The 17689-nt window shown below is 37.9% G+C and overlaps 1 protein-coding gene across 15 annotated transcripts in view; it reads right to left on the reverse strand.

The window, feature by feature from the left end:
- Positions 1-17689, reverse strand: part of PTPN13 (protein tyrosine phosphatase non-receptor type 13) — a 235554-nt gene that overhangs the window by 143771 nt on the left and 74094 nt on the right. For all 15 annotated transcript variants that reach the window (XR_004479207.2, XM_049709054.1, XM_033413401.2 and 12 more), the window contains one exon: positions 7924-8102. Coding sequence is in view for 12 of the 15 variants with exons in the window: in XM_033413401.2 (XP_033269292.1) it covers positions 7924-8102 (179 nt within the window). In the remaining 3 variants the exon portion in view is untranslated. The remainder of the gene's footprint in view (positions 1-7923; positions 8103-17689) is intronic.

The following is a 17689-nucleotide window of genomic DNA, read 5'->3' on the forward strand; positions in this document are numbered from 1 at the left end:
TGCTTCTGTGTGAGATTTTGTCAGTATAGCTTTGCTTTCAGCATTTGTCCTAGGGTTCTATCCATCCGTTGATGTTTTTTTTAACTTAAAAAATTTTTTTTTCTTAATAATTACTTTTGTATTTTAATAACTTTATTCTATTTTACCTTACTATATTTTATTTTCTTTTATCCTCTTCCTTTCATTCATTCTATTTTATCTCCCTTTTATTCTGAGCCGTGTGGATGAAATGCTCTTGGTGCTGCAGCCAGGAGTCAGTGCTGTGCCTCTGAGGTGGGAGAGCCAATTTCAGGACACTGGTCCACAAGAGACCTCCCAGCTCCACGTAATATCAAATGGCAAAAATCTCCCAGAGAACTCCATCTCAACACCAACACCAAGTTTCACTCAACGACCAGCAAGCTAAAGTGCTGGACACCCTATGCCAAACAACAAGCAAGACAGGAACACAACCCCACCCATTAGCAGAGAGGCTGCCTAAAATCATAGTAAGTCCACAGATAACCCAAAACACACCACCAGACGTGGACCAGCCCAACAGAAAGACAAGATCCAGCCTCATCCACCAGAACACAGGCACTAGTCCCCTCCACCAGGAAGCCCACACAACCCACTGAACCAACTTTAGCCACTAGGGACAGACACCAAAGATAACAGGAACTACGAACCTGCAGCCTGCAAAAAGGAGACCCCAAACACAGTAAGGTAAGCAAAATGAGAAGGCGGAAAAACACACAGCACATGAAGGAGCAAGATAAAAATGCACCAGACCTAACAAATGAAGAGGAAATAGGCAGTCTACCTGAAAAAGAATTCAGAATAATGATAGTAAAGATGATCCAATATCTTGGAAACAGAATAGACAAAACGCAAGAAACAGTTAACAAGGACCTAGAAGAACTAAAGATGAAACAAGCAACGATGAACACAATAAATGAAATTAAAAATACTCTAGAAGGGACCAATAGCAGAATAACTGAAAGAGAAGAACGGATAAGAGACCTGGAAGATAAAAAAGTGGAAATAACTACTGCAGAGCACAATAAAGAAAAAAGAATGAAAAGAACTGAACACTCTGAGACCTCTGGGACAACATTAAACGCACCAACATTCGAATTGTAGGGGTTCCAGAAGAAGAAGAGAAAAAGAAAGGGACACAGAAAATATTTGAAGAGATTATAGTTGAAACTTCCCTAATATGGGAAAGGAAATAGTTAATCAAGTCCAGGAAGCACAGAGTCCCATACAGGATAAATCCAAGGAGAAACACGCCAAGACACATATTAATCAAACTGTCAAAAATTAAATACAAAGAAAACATATTAAAAACAGCGAGGAAAAAACAACAAATAACACACAAGGGAACCCCATAAGGTTAACAGCTGATCTCTCAGCAGAAACTCTGAAAGCCAGAAGGGAGTGACAGGACATATTCAAAGTGACGAAGGAGAAAAACCTACAACCAAGATTACTCTACCCAGCAAGGATCTTATTCAGATTTGATGGAGAAATTAAAACCTTTACAGACAAGCAAAAGCTGAGAGAGTTCAGCATCACCAAACCAGCTTTACAACAAATGCTAAAGGAACTTCTCTAGGCAAGAAACACAAGAGAAGGAAAAGACCTACAATAACAAACCCAAAACAATTAAGAAAATGGGAATAGGAACATACATATCGATAATTACCTTAAATGTAAATGGATTAAATGCTCACACCAAAAGACACAGACTGCCTGAATGGATACAAAAACAAGACCCATATATATACTGTCTATAAGAGACCCACTTCAGACCTAGGGACACATACAGACTGAATGTGAGGGGATGGAAAAAGATCTTCCATGCAAATGGACCAAAAGAAAGCTGGAGGAGCAATACTCATATCAGACAAAATAGACTTTACAATAAACACTATTAGAAGAAACAAAGAAGGACACTACATAATGATCAAGGGATCGATCCAAGAAGAAGATATAACAATTGTAAATATTTATGCACCCAACATAGGATCACCTCAATACATAAGGCAAATACTAACAGCCATAAAAGGGGAAATCGACAGTAACACATTCATAGTAGGGGACTTTAACACCCCACTTTCACCAGTGGACAGATCATCCAAAATGAAAATAAACAAGGAAACACAAGCTTTAAATGATACATTAAACAAGATGGACTTAATTGATATTTATAGGACATTCCATCCAAAAACAACAGAATACACATTTTCCTCAAGTGCTCATGGAACATTCTCCAGGATAGAACATATCTTGGGTCACAAATCAAGCCTTGGTAAATTTAAGAAAATTGAAATTGTATCAAGTATCTTTTCCAACCACAATGCTATGAGACTAGATATCAATTACAGGAAAAGATCTGTAAAAAATACAAACACGTGGAGGCTAAACAACACACTACTTAATAACGAAATGATCACTGAAGAAATCAAAGAGGAAATCAAAAAATACCTAGAAACAAATGACAATGGAGATACGACGACCCAAAACCTATGGGATGCAGCAAAAGCAGTTCTAAGAGGGAAGTTTATAGCAACACAATCCTACCTTAAGAAACAGGAAACATCTCAAATAAACAACCTAACCTTGCACCTCAAGCAATTAGAGAAAGGATAACAAAAAAACCCCAAAGTTAGCAGAAGGAAAGAAATCATAAAAATCAGATCAGAAATAAATGAAAAAGAAATGAAGGAAACGATAGCAAAGATCAATAAAACTAAAAGCTGGTTATTTGAGAAGATAAACAAAATAGATAAACCATTAGCCAGACTCATCAAGAAAAAAAGGGAGAAGACTCAAATCAATAGAATTAGAAGTGAAAAAGGAGAAGTAACAACTGACACTGCAGAAATACAAAAGATCATAAGAGATTACTACAAGCAACTCTATGCCAATGAAATGGACAATCTGGAAGAAATGGACAAATTCTTAGAAATGCACAACCTGCCAAGACTGAATCAGGAAGAAATAGAAAATATGAACAGACCAATCACAAGCACTGAAATTGAAACTGTGATTAAAAATCTTCCAACAAACGAAAGCCCAGGACCAGATGGCTTCACAGGCAAATTCTATCAAACATTTAGAGGAGCTAAAACCTATCCTTCTCAAACTCTTCCAAAATATAGCAGAGGGAGGAACACTCCCTAACTCATTCTATGAGGCCACCATCACCCTGATACCAAAACCAGACAAGGATGTCACAAAGAAAGAAAACTACAGGCCAATATCACTGATGAACATAGATGCCAAAATCCTCAACAAAATACTAGCAAACAGAATCCAACAGCACATTAAAAGGTTCATACACCATGATCAAGTGGGGTTTATTCCAGGAATGCAAGGATTCTTCAATATACGCAAATCAATCAATGTGATACACCATATTAACAAATTGAAGGAGAAAAACCATATGGTCATCTCAATAGATGCAGAGAAAGCTTTTGACAAAATTCAACACCCATTTACGATAAAAACCTTGCAGAAAGTAAGCATAGAGGGAACTTTCCTCAACATAATAGAGGCCATATATGAGAAACCCACAGCAAACATCGTCCTCATTGGTGAAAAACTGAAAGCATTTCCACTAATATCAGGAACAAGACTAGGTTGCCCCTCTCACCACTCTTATTCAACATAGTTTTGGAACTTTTAGCCACAGCAATCAGAGAAGAAAAGGAAATAAAAGGAATCCAAATCAGAAAAGAAGTAAAGCTGTCACTGCTTGCAGATGACATGATACTATACATAGAGAATCCTAAAGATGCTACCAGAAAACTACTAGAGCTAATCAATGAATTTGGTAAAGTAGCAGGATACAAAATTAATGCACAGAAATCTCTGGCATTCCTATACACTAATGATGAAAAATCTGAAAGTGAAATCAAGAAAACACTCACATTTACCATTGCAACAAAAAGAATAAAATAGCTAGGAATAAACCTACCTAAGGAGACAAAAGACCTCTATGCAAAACATTACAAGACACTGATGAAAGAAATTAAAGATGATACAAATAGATGGAGAGATATACCATGTTCTTGGATTGGAAGAATCAACATTGTGAAAATGACTCTACTACCCAAAGCAATCTACAGATTCAATGCAATCCCTATCAAACTACCACTGGCATTTTTCACAGAAGTAGAACAAAAAATTTCACAATTTGTATGGAAACACAAAAGACCCCGAATAGCCAAAGCAATCTTGAGAACGAAAAACGGAGCTGGAGGAATCAGGCTCCCTGACTTCGGACTATACTACAAAGCTACAGTAATCAAAACAGTATGGTACTGGCACAAAAACAGAAAGATAGATCAATGGAACAGGATAGAAAGCCCAGAGATAGACCCACGCACATATGGTCACCTTATCTTTGATAAAGGAGGCAGGAATGTACAGTGGAGAAAGGACAGCCTCTTCAATAAGTGGTGCTGGGAAAACTGGACAGGTACATGTAAAAGTATGAGATTAGATCACTCCCTTACACCATACACAAAAATAAGCTCAAAATGGATTAAAGACCTAAATGTAAGGCCAGAAACTATCAAACTCTTAGAGGAAAACATAGGCAGAACACTCTATGGCATAAATCACAGCAAGATCCTTTTTGACCCACCTCCTAGAGAAATGGAAATAAAAATAAAAATAAACAAATGGGACCTAATGAAACTTCAAAGCTTTTGCACAGCAAAGGAAACCATAAACAAGACCAAAAGACAGTCCTCAGAATGGGAGAAAATATTTGCAAATGAAGCAACTGACAAGGGATTAATCTCCAAAATTTAGAAGCAGCTCATGCAGCTCAATAAGAAAAAAACAAGCAACCCAATCCAAAAATGGGCAGAAGACCTAAATAGACATTTCTCCAAAGAAGATATACAGACTCCCAACAAACACATGAAAGAATGCTCAACATCATTAATCATTAGAGAAATGCAAATCAAAACTACAATGAGATATCATCTCACACCAGTCAGAATGGCCATCATTGAAAAATCTAGAAACAATAAATGCTGGAGAGGGTGTGGAGAAAAGGGAACACTCTTGCACTGCTGGTGGGAATGTGAATTGGTACAGCCACTATGGAGAACAGTATGGAGGTTCCTTAAAAAACTACAAACAGAACTACCATATGACCCAGCAATCCCACTACTGGGCATATACCCTGAGAAAACCATAATTCAAAAAGAGTCATGTACCAAAATGTTCATTGCAGCTCTATTTACAATAGCCAGGAGAGGGAAACAGCCTAAGTGTCCATCATCGGATGAATGGATAAAGAAGATGTGGCAAATATATACAATGGAATATTACTCAGCCATAAAAAGAAACGAAATTGAGATATTTGTAATGAGGTGGATGGACCTAGAGTCTGTCATACAGAGTGAAGTAAGTCGGAAAGAGAAAGACAAATGCAGTATGGTAACACATATATATGGAATTTAAGAAAAAATAAATGTCATGAAGAACCTAGGGGTAAGACAGTAATAAAAACACAGACCTACTAGAAAATGGACTTAAGGATATGGGGAGGGGGAAAGGTCAGCTGTGACAAAGTGAGGGAGTGGCATGGACATATATACACTACCAAACATAAAATAGATAGCTAGTGGGAAGCAGCCGCATAGCACAGGGAGATCAGCTCGGTGCTTTGTGACCACCTAGAGAGATGGGATAGGGAGGGTGGGAGGGAGGGAGACGCAAGAGGGAAGAGATATGGGAACATATGTATATGTATAACTGATTCACTTTGTTATACAGCAGAAACTAACACACCATTGTAAAGCAATTATACTCCAATAAAGATGTAAAAAAAAAGAGTGAAGCCACAAAGCATAAGACCTGTTTAATAATCACTGACTACAACTTGTGACTCTGAAAGAGAGGAGTTGAAATATGGTTGGAATCAGACTCTGGAGAGGTTTTCTATGTTTTGTTAAGGAATCTGTACTTAACTGGGCCCATGCAGTTCAAACTGGCATTGTTCAAGGGTCAACCATATGTCAAAAATTTAAATGCACATACTTTTTGATTTCACAATTTTACTATTAGGAAATTATTAGGTTAATTTTTGAACCTATATGCATTGATTATGGGAAATGATATTCATTGCAAATTCTGAATTCTGCAAAGTTCCCTATCTAAATTATCACAGCTTGCTACACACAATATATATAGTTGTTCCAAAATTTCTTTTCATCGCCTTGACAATGAAATTAGATCTTCTGATGTTAATGGCATTACCATCCTCAGACTGGATATTCCTATCATAAACATTTCCATGTTCCTTGTTTCATGAAATCAACTGTCGAAACTCTGTCAGGTTTGCTTCCACTATAACCCCACTATCCTCACCTCTATAGTTCCAAGGCATTGCACGATTTTTAGATCTTTCCCCTAGATTATTAAAGTGTCCCAGTTAGATTCTTACATAATCTTTTATCTCACCTAGTTATCCACTTTCATCAAACTTACCCTCTGAAATAACAAATTATATCATATCACTCTCCTAAAAATATGCCCCAGAAGAAAGTCTCAAGTTCTGGCATTCAAAGTGTTCTTCATTCTGACCTATAGTCTCCCCTTAACCACAGCCTTCCAGGTAGCTAATGCTACAGCCCAGCCAGCCCTGCTACTGCCCTGACCAAACATTCCTCTATCACAGTGGACAATTTCCTACCCCTCAGCATTACACATCATAGCAACCCTGAGGGGAATCCCCACTTCTACCTATTTTCAATTTTCTAAATTCTACTCACTCTTTGTAGCTCAACACAAATGCTACCTTCTCTGCGGTATCATTCTAAATTAGAAATTGCTTCTCTTCGAAACTTCCAAACTACTTTATCCCTCTATATAGCATTCATTTCAATTTGCCTTATATTATAGATATACATATATGTATATATATAGAATCATTAACAAATTTTTAAAATATTTTCCACACATGAGAAAGTGTTGACATAAAATACAAAGACTGAAAAATAAATCTTAAAATTCTTTAAGCATCTTAGAAAAACACACAAAAAAGGCTATAAATGTACTAGAAGATCTATTTAATTAATAAAAAACCATTAACCAGATAGTTGCTACTGTAAAAACATCAAGCTGACAAATAATAAGAGAGAGAAAGAAAAAAAGAGAAGGAAAGAGAGAAGGAAGGAGGGAAGTAGGAAAGAAGTGAGGGAGGAAGGGAAGGGAGGGAGGGAGGGAGGGAGGGAAGGAAGGAAGGAAGGAAGGAAGGAAGGAAGGAAGGAGGGAGGGAGGGAGGGAGGGAGGGAGGGAGGGAGGAAGGAAGAAAGAAAGGTCCAGTTATTTTTGTATCTTCCTCCCAAGCACAGTGTTTTATACAGAGCAGGCATTTAATAAGTATTTTAAAACATGAATTAATAATGGCTCACATTTTTTTCATATTTTTTCTTAGATCCATACATTTTTATAAAACTTGTTTGAATTTTTAAATATGAACTTCTTGGAATACATGATCATTTTATTTTTTAATTGAAGTATAATTACTGTACAATATTACATAAGTTACAGGTGTACAATACAGTGATTCACAATTTTCAAAGGTTAGGCTCCATTTATAGTTATTATAAAATATTTGGCTATATTCCTCATGTTGTAGCCTATTTTATACCTAATAGTTTGCACCTCTTACTCCCCTCTCCCTTTCCCTCTCCCCACTGGTAACTACCAATTTGTTCTCTATATCTGTGAGTTTGATTCTTTTTTGTTATATTCACTAATTTGTTGTACTTTTTAGATTCCACACATAAGTGATTACATGATCATTTTAAATTCAATGGATGTTTTTCAGAGGGTTGAAGGTAGCCCGGTGTCTACTTTTCCTACCCCCACCAAAACAAAAAACAAAATAAAGCAAAAAAGACTTAATGTTACCTTTTCAACATCGGAGAGAGAAGTTAGTGATTGATTTTGAAGAACCTCTGGTGCAGTGAATGCTCGAAGATCCTGACTGGAAATATTTTCATCTGTAAATGACACGCTACCAGATGGCAGCAATAGCAGAGACCATGGAGAAATGATGAAGCCAAGGGCACCAGGATCAGCTATGCTTACTGGTTTGTAACCATACAGAATGAAAAGAAAAAAGAAAGATAAATGCTTAAAATTAAGTGATTACAGATCACATAAATGAATACCCCAGCATATTCATATATATGTGCAGTTACATACACCAAATCAACATGCTACAAAATGAGAGTGGGTTTCATACACCTAATACTGCTAGCATTATTAACAATGCCTTGATTTGGCTTAGTCTTTCAAACTTAGACTAGATGGCAGATCTTAGAAACTAGAAATAGAGAACTTTCATTGTCAGTCATGAGACTATACTTGGTTCAAATACTTATCACAGTGATAAAGAGATATGAATAAGAATCAACAGTTCTTACATTTTGTTGGGTGGAGGGTGGTTCATGGATTCCTTTGAGGATTTGGTAAAAACTATGGTTGAGAGACCATTTCAAGAAAACTGCCCATAAATATAAAACCCTGTAAACAAAAGGTGTTTGGGGACTTCCCTGGTGGTGCAGTGGTAAAGAATCTGCCTGCCAATGCAGGGGACATGGGTTCGAGCCCTGGTCCGGGAATATCCCACATGCCATGGAGCAACTAAGCCACAACTACTGAGCCTGCACTCTAGGGCCTGCAAGCCACAACTACTGAGCCCGTGGGCCCAGAGCCCATGCTCCACAACAGTAGAAGCCACTGCAATGAGAAGCCCGTGCACCGCAACGAAGAGTAGCCCCCACTCGCCGCAACTAGAGAAAGCCCGCGTGCAGCAACGAAGACCCAAGGCAGCCATAAATAAATAAACAAATATATATATATATATATATGTATGTGTGTGTGTGTGTGTGTGTGTTCATGGATCTCCTTAGAGCCTGTTTATGGACCCCAGGTTAACATTCTCTGATTTAGACTACAGTGCTCTGAAACTGATAGAAAATAATTCCTTTGAAAATTCATCAGATTTAGAATTAGTTTCCAACTACAATGAAAGTCTCCTTTTTTTTTTTAAAGAAGATGTTGGGGGTAGGAGTTTGTTAATTAATTAATTTATTTTTGCTGTGTTGGGTCTTCGTTTCTGTGTGAGGGCTTTCTCTACTTGTGGCAAGCGGGGGCCACTCTTCATCGTGGTGCGCGGGCCTCTCACTATCGTGGCCTCTCTTCTGCGGAGCACAGGCTCCAGACGCGCAGGCTCAGTAGTTGTGGCTCATGGGCCTAGTTGCTCCATGGCATGTGGGATCCTCCCAGACCAGGGCTCGAACCCGTGTCCCCTGCATTCGCAGGCAGACTCTCAACCACTGCGCCACCAGGGAAGCCCGAAAGTCTCCTTTTTGCATCAAGATATATATAGTCTTGTATGCATTTATTCATTATTTCAGTAGAATTTCAGGCAGCTCTGTGCTACCAAATGTGATCAATGTGGGCTCTAATTTTGCTATGTTTTGATGTTTGTCTTTATGGGTGCCTAAGAGCTCAGTTTAAGAGTATTAAAAGAAAAGTCCTTAGATTTCAGCAGGCCTCCTCTAAAAGTAAAGCTATACATTGGGCTCAACAATACAGACTTATTAGAAGGAATATTATTTGATCTCCCATTTCAAAAGGAAATTAAATAGGTTTGAAGGTAAATGTTAAATAAAACTGAGTTACAGACGCAAGAAATCTCTGTAGGAAGGTCACAGAAGGCCGTTGCCCACCAATGCCATGCTTATTCAATCTGAATATGTTACACTGCTCTCTAAGTCAAATCGTAAGAAACTGACAGAAGTCTATAGAACAGTTTATCAAACATACAGTATCTATGCTTTCCTAAAAACAACTTTCATTAGAAGTGAATCATCCAACCTTTCTGCCTTTTTAACCTCTACCTATGGTCAAGATTCTGATCATCAGAATTTGACTTACACTGATAAAAAAGTAAACTATTAAAATTCATTTCTCCTTTGAAGAGTAAAAAGCCAACTGTACGTCCTCCTGTATTCTTATGAATTTGAAACATGTCTTTAACAACTGTGTCAAGGAAGAAAAATGTGTTTGAATGCATCTTTAATCAGTCAGCATATCTTATGTGGCCCTGAGGCCGAGTTACAGACTAGTGGTCCTCACATTCCTACTCAACCACACATCAGGTTGCTAAGAACATGACTCAGAATTCTCATGGCAAAATATGTTTCAATGAATCATCATAGCTGTTAAGCTTAGGTATACTATTGCCTTTCACAGTCACTTTACACACTGTCTTTTACTTGAGATTTTTCTTGTTTCTTGAGGTAGGATTTTATTGCTATAAACTTCCCTCTAGGTTTGGGTCATTGTGTTTTCACTGTCATTTGTTTCTAGGTATTTTTTAATTTCCTCTTTGATTTCTTCAGTGATCTCTTGGTTACTGAGTAGTGTATTGTTTAGCCTCCATGTGTTTGTAGTTTTTTTCCTGTAATTGATATCTACTCTCATAGCGCTGTGGTCAGAAAAGATACATGGTACGATTTCAATTTTTTAAAATTTACCAAGGCTTGATTTGTGACTCAAGATATGATCTATCCTGGAGAATGTTTCATAAGCACTTGAGAAAAAAGTATATTCTGTTGTTTTTGGATGGAATGTCCTATAAATATCCATTAAGTCCATCTTGTTTAATGTGTCATTTAAAGCTTGTATTTCCTTATTTATTTTCATTTTGGATGATCTGTCCACTGGTGAAAGTGGGGTGTTAAAGTCCCCTACTATGATTGTGTTACTGTCGATTTCCCCTTTTATGGCTGTTAGCATTTTGCCTTGTGTTTTGAGGTGATCCTATGTTGGGTGCATAAATATTTACAATTGTTGTATCTTCTTCTTGGATTGATCCCTTGATCATTATGTAGTGTCCTTCTTTGTCTCTTGTAATAGTCTTTATTTTAAAATCTATTTTGTCTGATATGAGAATTGCTACTCCAGCTTTCTTTTGATTTCCATTTGCATGGAATATCTTTTTCAATTCCCTCACTTTCATACGGTACGTGTCCCTAGGTCTCAAGTGGGTCTCTTGTAGACACCATATACATGGGTCTTGTGTTTGTATCCATTCAGCCAGTCTGTATCATTTGGTTGGAGCATTTAATCCATTTACATTTAAGGTAATTATCAATATGTATGCTCCTATTACCATTTTCTTAATTGTTTCAGGATTGTTTTTGTAGGTCTTTTCCTTCTCTTGTGTTTCCTGCCTAGAGAAGTTCCTTTAGCATTTGTTGTAAAGCTGGCTTGGTGGTGCTGAATTCTCTTAGATTTTGCTTGTCTGTAAAGGTTTTAATTTCTCTGTCAAATCTGAATGAGATCCTTGCTGGGTAGAGTAATCTTGGTTGTAGGTTTTTCCCTTTCATCACTTTAAATATGTCCTGCCAGTCCCTTCTGGCTTGCAGAGTTTCTGCAGAAAGATCAGCTGTTAAACTTATGGGGATTCCCTTGTATGTTATTGTTGCTTTTCCCTTGCTGCTTTTAATATTTTTTCTTTGTATTTAATTTTTGATAGTTTGATTAATATGTGTCTTGGCGTGCTTCTCCTTGGATTTATCCTGTATGGGACTCTCTGTGCTTCCTGGACTTGATTTACTATCTCCTTTCCCATATTAGGGAAGTTTTCAACTATAATCTCTTCAAATATTTTCTGTGTCCCTTTCTTTTTCTCTTCTTCTTCTGGGACCCCAATAATTCGAACGTTGGTGCGTTTATTGCTGCCCCAGAGGTCTCTGAGACTGCCCTCAATTCTTTTCATTCTTCTTTCTTTATTCTGCTCTGCAGTAGTTATTTCCACTATTTTATCTTCAAGCTCACTTATCCATTCTTCTGCCTCAGTTATTCTGTTACTGATTCCTTCTAGAGAATTTTTAATTTCATTTATTGTGTTGTTCATCATTGTCTGTTTGCTCTTTAGCTCTTCTAGGTCCTTGTTAAACCTTTCTTGTATTTTCTGCATTCCATTTCTAAGATTTTGGATCATCTTTACTACCATTACTCTGAATTCTTTTTCAGGTAGACTGCCTATTTCCTCTTCATTAGTTTGGTCTGGTGGGTTTTTACCTTGCTCCTTCATCTACTGCGTATTTCTCTGTCTTCTCGTTTTGCTTAACTTACTGTGTTTGGGGTCTCCTTTTCGCAGGCTGCAGGTTTGTAGTTCCTGTTGTTTTCGGTGTCTTCCTCCAGTGGGTGAGGTTGGTTCAGTGGGTTGTGTAAGCATCCTGGTGGAGGGGACTGGTGCCTGTGTTCTGGTGGATGAGGCTGGATCCTGTCTTTCTGGTGGGCAGAACCACATCCGGTGGTGTGTTTTGGGGTGTCTGTGACCTTATTATGATTTTAGGCAGCCTCTCTGCTAATGGGTGGGGTTGTGTTCCTGTCTTGCTAGTTGTTTGGCATGGGGTGTCCAGCACTGGAGCTTGCTGGTCATTGACTGCAGCTGGGTCTTAGCTTTGAGATGGATATCTCTGGGAGAGCTCTCACCAACTGACATTACATGGGTCCTGGAGGTCTCTGGTAGTCCAACGTCCTGAACTCGGCTCTCCTACCTCAGAGGCTCAGTCCTGACACCCAGCCGGAGCACCAAGACCCTGTCAGCCTCACAGCCAGGTATGTGGGGATTTTCTTGCCTTTTGGGAAGTCTGAGGTCTTCTGCCAGCATTCAGTAGATGTTCTGTAGGAGTTGTTCTACATGCAGATATATTTTTGATGTATTTGTGGGGAGGAAGGTGATCTCCACATCTTACTCCTCCGCCATCTTGAAGATCCTCCCCCGCACTGTCTTTTAAAAGCTTCTTCTTGGGTATCTCATGCACAAATACCACAGAATCGGGGCTTCCCTGGTGGTGCAGTGGTTAAGAATCCACCTGCCAATGCAGGGGACACGGGTTCGAGCCCTGGTCCGGGAATATCCCACATGCTGCGGAGCAACGAAGCCCATGCGCCACAACTACTGAGCCTGTGCTCTAGAGCCTGCGGGCCACAACTACTAAAGCCCATACACCTAGAGCCTGTGCTCTGCAACAAGAGAAGCCACTGCAATGAGAAGCCCACGCACCGCAACGAAGAGTAGCCCCCGCTCGCCACAACTAGAGAAAGCCTGTGCACAGCAACGAAGACCCAACACAGCCAAAAATAAAAATAAAATAAAATAAAAAATTTTACAAATACCACAGAATCCAGCCAGAGAAGAACTCAAACAAGGCAGAAGAATATTTTCTTTGCCAAAAGATGCTATTCAAAATATTGAGATTTCACATGTCATGGACATAATAAAATAGTCTATAATCAATTCTTTTCAAATTAGTAACTAAACGGAACAAACACTAGGAGACCAATTCAGAAGGCAATGCACTAATATCTGTTATGAGATAATGATGGCCTGGAACCACAGTGGTAGTGAGAACCTGTTGGAATGCAAGTGTATCTAGAGGTAGTGACAACAAAATTTCCTGACAGACTGGATGTGGAGTGAGAGAAAGAGGGGAATCAGGATGACTCCAAGAGTTTGGTCTCAGGAACAGGAAGGATGGAGTGTCATCAACTGAGAGTAAGAAGACTGTAGGAACAGCATAGGTTGCTGAGGTAGGGGCTGGGAGATAGTGGTAGTAATTAGAACTGTACTTTGGGACCTATTAAGTTTAAGATATCTGTTAGATATTCAAATGGCGGTGTCAAATATGCAGTTGGATCTCAAGTTAGGGAGAAAGGCCTGAATTGGGGAGTTACTGGTCTAATAGATGGTACTGAAAGCCTTGTAACTGGATGAGATGACCAAAAAGTGAGTTAAGATAGAAAAGAAATCAAGGACATTGGACAGTGCTGTGGGGTACTCCAACTTTAAGACCAATTGCTCCTTCTCAGTCTTTTCTTCCAGCTTGCTGAACCTAAGAGAGGAGGATGGGATTCTAACTCTCATGCCTAATTCCTGTCATCCTTATTTGGGGCCAGAATTATAATTTCTGGTATATCTGTTACCATTTGAATTTATAAATTATTAGGGATCACAGCTAACACAGAAGGATGAATGCCATCCAGAAGTCTAAATGCTATGTCTTGTCCTGCCATTCTTGGTATTGCTATCCACTCAGACCTGAAAAGAGCTTGCTGCACTCCTCCTCCTTATCCCAGGCGACAGACTGACCCTACCCTCTCCTTGACAGGGTAGCACAGAACAGAAACTGTTGAAGGTGAAAGTAATTTGTAATTGCTTATCACTTTGAAATTAAGAGGTTTACTCACTTATCAGCACAATGAAGATCAGCAAAACTAATACTCTGACAAGAACTGTATCTTTCAACTTTTGCTTTATACAATAGGTTTTTGTTTCTTTGTTTTTACTGAACATCTAAAGTATACCCGTATTTTAAGTACTATATATTTAAACATAATAGTCTCAAAATTACAAGTCATTTGCCCATAGAGTCCATAGTTTTATTGGGGAGATAAAATGTATTCATAAATAAATACAAGATAAAAAGTATAAGGTATTTAAAAGACAATACAAAAGGAAATTCAGAGGAAATTACTTCAGTTACAATGAAGAGAGAATTAATTTTTTAAATATATGTGGTCCTTTAAGACGAGTAAGATTTGACCATGGTTAAGAGGGAGATTCCAAAGAGAAGAAACAGCCAAAGCAAAGGCATATGGTCAGGAAATTATTAAGTTTGTACAAGGAATAAACTCCAAGAATTTGGAGCACAAGAATGGTAGACAGCAGTGAGAAACAGAATTACCAACGTGGGTCATATTTTTACTTGTTAAAAAACACACATACAAATAAATGACACAAATATTTTTGTTGTTTTCAAATGTGATTTTTAAATGTCTTGTAATAAACCTAAAGCAGCTGTGACAACAAACTACATTGTTGTCAAATTCCCAAAGTGCACACACAACATTTAAGTGCTCCATTCTTCAGAAAACAAACCACAAAATATATTTTTCAGTAACTGTAAAGGGTCATGCAAACCTTCAAGTGAGGAAATTTAGAGTCATGGCTACAATCAGTCTAATTCACCCTCCTTCTCTAACTAAAAGAAAGGAATTTAAAGCAAATGGATTCAAAATCCTTCAAAGAATGCTAACAAAAGAATATTTAAAAATGGAATTCCAGAAGCTTGTAATTTGGTGTCCCATAATGTTTTAGTTGTGTGATGACTGTCCTCAAGAATGCTATTATTGTTTAAAAGTAAATCTGATGTGAACTGATTCCAGGACTCAAATGATTCTATTTAAAGACTTTTTCCAAACATTCCACAGAGAAAGTTGCTTAATCAAAATTTCAAGCAGTTAGAGGCAAAGTTACAAATAAGCAGAAATTTGATATGCAAAGAAACATCTTAGAGCTTCTTTCCAATGTTCCCTTAAACTAAGCCCCATACCTATATGTTTCCCCCCCACTGAGGGGTCTTACCATTTCCTTTAGATTGTCCCCTTCATTTAATTTTCTTGGCCTTCCAGTTACAGTATAAAAATTAGAGAAATGATCATAACTGGGTAACAAACATGATGAGGCAAAACAATCGAAAGTATCAGCAAATCATCTAAAACACTCAGAACAACAATGAAACCATTTTGACCTGAAAAGTTCCTTTGCCTATCTAAGCACATATATGTTCTATTATAGTACCTGGCAAAATCTATGCAGAGCCCACTGTTTCAAACTCTGAAGGATCTGATGAAGTCATTCTATGATACAGAATTCTCTCAAAAATTCGGTTCATGTGTGCATAAAAATACACACACACACACACACACACACACACACACACACACACAGAGACAGTGTTAAATCAATCATCTGGTGTAACAATGCACAAACAGAAAAAAATATGGTTTAGAATATTTCCCCTATATTTTAACATTTTCTTGATAGTAAAGCTTTGTGATAAACTATTTAAGGTTCACTGCAACTCACCAAGAAAAAAAAGGAGAGGACTCAAATCAATAAAATTAGAAATGAAAAAGGAAAAGTTACAACGGACACCACAGAAATACAAAGGATCATAAGAGACTGCTACAAACAACTATATACCAATAAAATGGGCAACCAAGAAAAAATGGACAAACCCTTAGAAAGATACAAGCTTCTAAGACCAGATTAGGAAGAAATAGAAAATATGAACAGACCAATCACAAGTACTGAAATTGAAACTGTAATTAAAAAACTCCCAACAAACAAAAGTCCAGGACCAGATGGCTTCACATGTGAATTCTATCAAACATTTAGAGAAGAGCTAACACCTATCCTTCTCAAACTGTTTCAAAAAATTGCAGAGGAAGAAACACTCCCAGGCCCATTCTATGAGGCCACCATCACCATGATACCAAACCAGACAAAGATACCACAAAAAAAGAAAATTACAGGCCAATATCACTGATGAACATAGATGTAAAAGTACTCAACAAAATACTAGCAAACCAAATCCAACAATACATTAAAAGGATCATATACCATGATCAAGTAGGATTTCTCCTAGAGATGCAAGGATTCTTCAAAACCTGCAAATCAGTGTGATACACATTAACAAACTGAAGAATAAAAACCATATGATCATCTCAATACATATAGAAAAAGCTTCTGACAAAATTCAACACCGATTTATGATAAAAGGTCTCCAGAAAGTGGGAATAGAGGGAACTTACTTCAACATAATAAAAGGCATATATGACAAACCCACAGCTAACATCATTCTCAACAGCGAAAAGCTGAAAGCGTTCCCTCTAAGATCAGGAACGAGGCAAGGACGTCCATTGTCACCACTTTTATTCAACACAGTTTTGGAAGTCCTTGCCACGGCAATCAGAGAAGGAAAAGAAATAAAAGGAGGACTTGCCTGGTGTTGCAGTGGTTAAGAATCTGCCCGCCAATGCAGGGGACACAGGTTCGAGCCCTGGTCCAGGAAGCTCCCACATGCTCTGGATCAACTAAGCCCATGTGCCATAACTACTGAGCCTGCGCTCTAGAGCCTGTGAGCCACAACTACTGAAGCCCGCATGCTTAGAGCCCATGCTCCGCAACAAGAGAAGCCATCGCAATGAGAAGTCTGTGCACTGCAACGAACAGTAGCCCCCGCTCGCCACAACTAGAGAAAGCTTGCATGCAGAAAGAAATAAAAGAAAGAAAGAAAGAAAAGGAATACAAATTGGAAGTAAAACTGTCAAATATTTGCAGATGACATGGTACTATACAAAGAAAATCCTAAAGATGTCACCAGAAAACTACTAGAGCTCATCAATAAATTCAGTAAAGCTGCAGGATACAAAATTAATACACAAAAATCTCTTGTATTCCTACATACTAATAACAAAAGGTCAGAAAGAGAAATTAAGGAAATAATCCCATTTACCATCACATCAAAAAGAATAAAATACTGAGGAATAAACCTACCTATGGAGACAAAAGACTTCTACTCTGAAAACTATAAAATGCTGATGAAAGAAATTGGAGATGACACCAACAGATGCAAGGATATACCATGTTCTTGTATTGGAAGACCAAATATTGTCAAAATGACTATACTATCTAAGGCAATCTACAGATTCAATGCAATCCCTATCAAATTACCAATGGCATTTTTCACACAACTAGAAAAAAAATTCTAAAATTTATATGGAAACACAAAGACCTCAAATA

The sequence above is a fragment of the Orcinus orca genome, chromosome 4 (genome assembly GCF_937001465.1).
Source record: "Orcinus orca chromosome 4, mOrcOrc1.1, whole genome shotgun sequence".
NCBI classification, from domain to species: domain Eukaryota; kingdom Metazoa; phylum Chordata; class Mammalia; order Artiodactyla; family Delphinidae; genus Orcinus; species Orcinus orca.